Below are 6,062 nucleotides of genomic sequence, written 5' to 3'. Positions count from 1 at the left end.
AGTGTGTTGCCATTACCTTCTCCAGAGGATCTCCCCAACCCAGGGATCAAACCCTGGTCTCCTACATTGCAGGCAGATTCTTCTACCACTGAGCCACCAGAGAAGCCCAAAAGCAAAGTTAATCATTCTTAAATGTTTGAATATTTCCAAATATTCCCTTTCCTTAGGCAGATTCAGTTCACATAGTGAATTGATTTCTGCTTTAGGGGCAATCTACTTGATAACTTGTACTCTGTGGCATTTTTGTATTATATTCCACATAGAAAGTTCCTTGAAGTTGCCCCATGCATTTTAAGCACAGGAAAGGAACAACACCCAAGCTACTCACTTGAATCAGTCCCTTGTAAGTGTCTGGGGCCTCTCATTCCCTGCCATTCTGCCTCATGATATGCACTCACCTTCCCCGGAAGGTTACCTGGCCTAAACTGTCTTGTCACTGTCTTTTTTGCATGTTTCTGGATGGCACCCTCCAGAAGCCATTCAGACCTATCTTTGCTTCCCTCACCTCTTGTTGACTCCTTTCTGCTCTGCTCTGCTCTGCTTCTCACTGTTTGGGAAAGGGGATGGATTTTACTCAATCCAGCTAACTGGACTTTTAGTTCCTAGGAATCTGGAATTGAGCCTCAATGTGTGTGTGTGTGTGTGTGTGTGTGTGTGTGTGTGTTCAGTCTCTCAGTTGTGTCCAACTCTTTGTGACCCCATGGACTGTAGCCCACCAGGCTCCTCTGTCCATGGAACTTTCCAGGCAAGAACACCAGAGAGAATTGCCATTTGCTTCTCCAGGGAATCTTTCCGATCCAGGGATCAAACTTGCATCTCTTGCACTGGCACGCAGATTCTTTACCACTACAGCCACCAGATCATCCCTCCAATTTGCTAGGCGGTAGGATGGGGCCTGGGAGGCTCTGAAGGGGTGGCAGAAAGCCAGGCTCGCGGGAGCTCCCTCCTGAGATCAGCCTGGCCGCGGGTCCTGTCTTTGCCCTCGTCTGCTTACACTGGGGGTTTCTATGTCTCACACCCTAACCCTTGCTGCTCTCCTCCCCACCTCACGTTTAATTTGGTGGGAGGATTGAGCAGACAGCATCTACCCCCGTCTTAACCACAGCTTTATTCTGACTCCAGTTTTGCCATCTCAGGAAGAAATCTGATCTAACTTGATCTGTAGTGTTATGGGCTAAATTATGTTCCCCAAATTCATATATTGAATTCCTTCCTCAGAATGTGACTATATTTGGAAGCAGGACCTTTAAAGAGGTAATTGTGTTAAAATGAGGTCATAGGCTGGGCCCTAATCCAGTGTGACTGCTGTCCTTTAAGAAGAAGAGATCAGGACAGACAAGCACAGAGGAGGGATCATGGGAGGACGATAGTAAGATCGTGTGAGGACACAGGGACAAGAAGGCCCTCTACACACCAAGGGAGAGGCGTCCAGAGAAAGCGGTCCTGCAGACACCTTGATCTTGGACTTCCAACCTCCAGAACTATGAAATAATAGCTGCGTGGCTACTGGGTTGGCTTCCACCTTCTCCTGCCCTACAGGCGTTTGCCTCACGCGGAGCAGAAGCCAAGTCCTACGGCACCCATGGGGCCCCAGGTCCCCAGCTGGCTTCGACCTTTGACCCATCTCTAATCTCCTCCCTTCACTCTCCTTTTGATCCACCAACACTGGCCTCCCCTGTTGACCCTGCAGGCCAGACAAGCTCCCACCTCAGAACATGCCCTGGCTACTCCGGCTCCCGCCTGGAAGCCCTTCCCCGGGGACTTGTTGGCAAGCCCTCTCACCCCCACCAGTCTGGGCTGCACAGGGCCTGGCAGGCCTCCCCTTTAACGCGGCAGCCGGACCACCCCACTGTGCCCCGCGCCTTCCGGCCAGAGTGCCTTCTGCCTCCAAACGCTCGCTTCACTTTCCTTACTTGTTATGTGTAATCTCGTCACTCGTCTCATCCCTGTGCTGGAATGTAAGCCCCAGAAAGAATCCGGACCGCTTCGTTCCCTGACATTACCCAAGTTCCGAGGACAGTGCCCAGGAGCAAGCATGTGCCCAGTAATACTGGTTGAACAAGCGAGCAGAGCTCCTCTCTGAGCCCACCTGCCGCTGCCCCCTGCTTCCTGGAGCCTGAGCTGCCTGCCCTGTGGAGATCCTCAAGGGAGGAGTTCCTCACCCGAGGGACCAGGTGCTGTTTCTGCAGCGTCTGCCTTGACACCCCTGCCTGGGAGCGCCTACCCGAGTTCAGATCCACCCCAGCCCCACGCTGATGGCACTAACAGGCGTGTAACTGCAGTACATCCTGAGTCGTCTACTCATCTTTTGAAAAACCCTACAACGCTGCTTTTAGTTGAGTTCATTCCCGCCACCCCCATGCCTGTTGGATCGAGCTCGGATGTACAGGTCTAAGGGCCCGCTTCCGGCTGGGGGCCGCCTGGACCACAGCTGTCTGCACACCTCCACTCCTGCCTTCTCTCAGCCTGTCACCTGTCCCACTTCCGTCCCCTCATCCATCTCTCCTCCCAGGATGATCACACTTCGCACTAAACTATACTCCTCCTTGAAAGCCTAACGCAAACCCTGCCCCACAACCCTTCCAGCACTCTGCCCACGTGTACCTGCCTTTTTTTTTTTTTTTTGAACTGTCATAATTACAACTGGGGGCTTCCCTGGTGGCTCAGAGAGTAAAGAATCCGCCTGCAATGTGGGAGACTTGGGTTCGATCCCTGGGTTGGGAAGATCCCAACCCAGGAGGAGGGCCTGGCAACCACTCCAGGTATCCTTGCCTGGAGAATCTCCATGGACAGAGGAGGCTGGTGGGTTGCAGTCCATGGGGTTACAAAGAGTCGGACACGACTGGGCAACTGAACACAGCTCAGCACAACTGCAATTGAGGGCTGCTTCTGATTTAAAGCTGGATCAATGCAGTGGGACATTAAGGACAGTAAACCTTTTTTTGTTTGGAAACCCAAAAGAGACTAAGATAGAATCCTGACTTGCTCTCTACCACATATATTGCATTTTACATTTTCTGTTGACCTCTTAATTGTCCACCCCCGTATTCTGACACTTTATTTATTGCCTTCCTGTCTATTCTTTGTTTGTGTGCTCTGCCTTTCGAACAAGGCAATACGTTTCTTGAGGGTAAAGGCTGTTTTGTAGAGCAACACCTTGATTAGAAATCCATTAGGAGGATGGTTCATTTATTCAAAGTCAACTATGTTCAAAAATAAAAACAAAACATCTTCACAAATCATTCTAAGCAGAGCTTCCTGGTTACAGCTGCATGTCAGAAATGCGTCAGTGCGGTTTCTGCTTCTCTCTACCCATTCTGGAGTCAGCTGGGCTCGCCTTGGGGTGTGGGCGTCTGGGAGGCACCTGTGGACACCTGGACCCTCTTGGGGCTCATCCTCAGCCTCTGCAGCGCCCTCTGCAGGCCTCTCGGACTAACCTCTGGGGCCCACCTCCAGCTCTCCCCCACCAACAGCGAAGTCTGGAGCAGAAGATCCAAATGAATTGAAACCCATTTCCAACATCGTCCTCGGGCTGACCGTGGTGGACGTTTAGAGGCAGCAGATCCCGCAGCTTGTGCGCCGCGCACCGCCTCCGGTGGACGCTTGAGCCTGCTGTGTAGCTTTCTCCCTTTGTGTCATAATCATGTCCACCAATGAGAATGCTAATTCACCAGCTCCCCGCCTTAACAGATTCAAGAACAAGGGGAAAGACAGTACAGAAATGAGGCGGCGCCGAATAGAAGTTAATGTGGAGCTAAGGAAAGCTAAGAAGGATGACCAGATGCTGAAAAGGAGAAATGTCAGCTCTTTTCCTGATGATGCTACTTCTCCACTGCAGGAAAACCGCAACAACCAGGGCACTGTAAATTGGTCTGTTGATGATATTGTCAAAGGCATAAATAGCAACAATTTGGAAAGCCAGCTCCAAGCTACTCAAGCTGCTAGGAAACTGCTTTCTAGGGAAAAACAGCCCCCTATTGACAACATAATTCGGGCTGGTTTGATTCCAAAATTTGTGTCCTTCTTGGGAAGAACTGATTGTAGTCCCATTCAGTTCGGATCTGCTTGGGCCCTCACTAACATTGGTTCTGGGACATCAGAACAGACCAAGGCTGTGGTAGACGGAGGTGCTATCCCAGCATTCATTTCTCTGTTGGCATCTCCCCATGCTCACATCAGTGAACAAGCTGTATGGGCTCTAGGAAACATTGCAGGTGATGGTTCAGTTTTCCGAGACTTGGTTATCAAGTATGGTGCAGTTGATCCACTATTGGCGCTTCTGGCTGTCCCTGATATGTCATCTCTAGCATGCGGTTACTTACGTAATCTTACCTGGACACTTTCAAATCTTTGTCGCAACAAGAATCCTGCACCCCCCTTAGAGGCTATTGAGCAGATTCTTCCTACTTTAGTTCGTCTCCTGCATCACGATGATCCAGAAGTATTAGCTGATACCTGCTGGGCTATTTCCTACCTTACTGATGGTCCAAATGAACGGATTGAAATGGTTGTGAAAACTGGGGTTGTACCCCAACTTGTGAAGCTTTTAGGAGCTACTGAATTGCCAATTGTGACTCCTGCGCTCAGAGCCATAGGAAATATTGTCACTGGGACAGATGAACAAACACAGGTTGTAATAGATGCAGGAGCACTTGCCGTGTTTCCTAGCCTGCTAACAAACTCCAAAACTAATATTCAGAAGGAAGCTACGTGGACAATGTCAAACATCACAGCCGGCCGCCAGGACCAGATACAACAAGTTGTGAATCATGGATTAGTCCCATTCCTTGTTGGCCTTCTCTCAAAGGCAGACTTTAAGACACAAAAGGAAGCCGCATGGGCTGTGAACAACTATACAAGTGGCGGAACTGTTGAGCAGATTGTGTACCTTGTTCATTGTGGCATAATAGAGCCGTTGATGAACCTCCTAACTGCAAAAGATACCAAAATTGTTCTGGTTATTCTGGATGCCATTTCAAATATCTTTCGGGCTGCTGAGAAACTAGGTGAAACTGAGAAACTTAGTATAATGATTGAAGAATGTGGAGGTTTGGACAAAATTGAAGCTCTGCAAAACCATGAAAATGAGTCTGTGTACAAAGCTTCATTAAACTTGATTGAGAAGTATTTCTCTGTAGAGGAAGAGGAAGATCAAAATGTTGTGCCAGAAACTACCTCTGAAGGCTATACATTCCAAGTGCAGGATGGCTCTGCTGGGACCTTCAACTTTTAAATGTACATCTGAGGCTTAAAGTTGTTTGTTGTGTACTATGTTTGGTATAAGTTTGTCTTACTGTTTCTCTACTAAGAACTCTTTTTAAATGTGGTTTGTTATTGTAGCACTTTTTACAACAAAACTATACTTGAACAGTTCCAAACTGTACATACTGTATGAAGCTTCTCCTCTCAATGGGTTTCTTATTTCTGTGTGGAATTTCATATCTTGCAGTGTCCTGTAAATAAAGATTAAATTCCACCCTTTTCTTTACTTCAAAAAAAAAAAAAAAAGAAAGAAACCCATTTCCTCCGCCTTGTATACACTATACTAGAAAGTGTGAGGTTTTTTTTTTTTTTTTTTGCTTGAAAGCAGAGGTTTTTCTCTGTGTTCTTCATCAGTGTTTCCTGTAACCTATAATAGAGCTTGAAAACAGTATATACTCAAAAAAGTCTTTGCCAAATAGGTGACTCAGCTTACTGGAGATTTATACTTTGAACCCTTTATCCCCAGTTACTCAATGAAATGCTCAGGAATGATCAGTTATCTTCCTGGGGAGAAATGTTCTCCCTCCCATTGCCTCCTTATGCAAAAATAGCTCAGAAATGACCCCCAGGCCTGTTCATCTTATCCTGCAGCTGACTAAGGGAGCTGATTCCCAGATACTTCCCCACAGTCACCTGCCCAGCTCACCGCCCCATCCTCGAAGCGGGACAAGCTGTGACTGTCTCCTTCTCATCACCAACCTCATCAGGCTCATCAGGCCCTCTCTCTCAAGCCCTTTTCTCTCCAGAGCTCTCCATCCCTCATCCCTGCAGACGTCAAACCTTTCTTATGTTCTTTCATG

General features: G+C 48.2%; 1 protein-coding gene across 1 annotated transcript; it reads left to right on the top strand.

Annotated features, from left to right (window-relative positions):
- Positions 1–3,524: 3,524 nt before the first annotated feature.
- LOC139033979 (importin subunit alpha-1) lies at positions 3,525–5,481 on the top strand. The gene has a single exon (XM_070464070.1). The coding sequence runs from the start codon at positions 3,644–3,646 to the stop codon at positions 5,231–5,233; it is 1,590 nt and encodes a 529-aa protein (XP_070320171.1). The 5' UTR covers positions 3,525–3,643; the 3' UTR covers positions 5,234–5,481.
- The last annotated feature ends 581 nt before the right edge of the window (positions 5,482–6,062 follow it).

The sequence above is a fragment of the Odocoileus virginianus genome, unplaced genomic scaffold (assembly GCF_023699985.2).
Source record: "Odocoileus virginianus isolate 20LAN1187 ecotype Illinois unplaced genomic scaffold, Ovbor_1.2 Unplaced_Contig_14, whole genome shotgun sequence".
Lineage (NCBI taxonomy): Eukaryota > Metazoa > Chordata > Mammalia > Artiodactyla > Cervidae > Odocoileus > Odocoileus virginianus.
The sequence above is the reverse complement of the archived record's forward strand: the minus strand, read 5'-3'. Positions and strand labels throughout refer to the sequence as shown.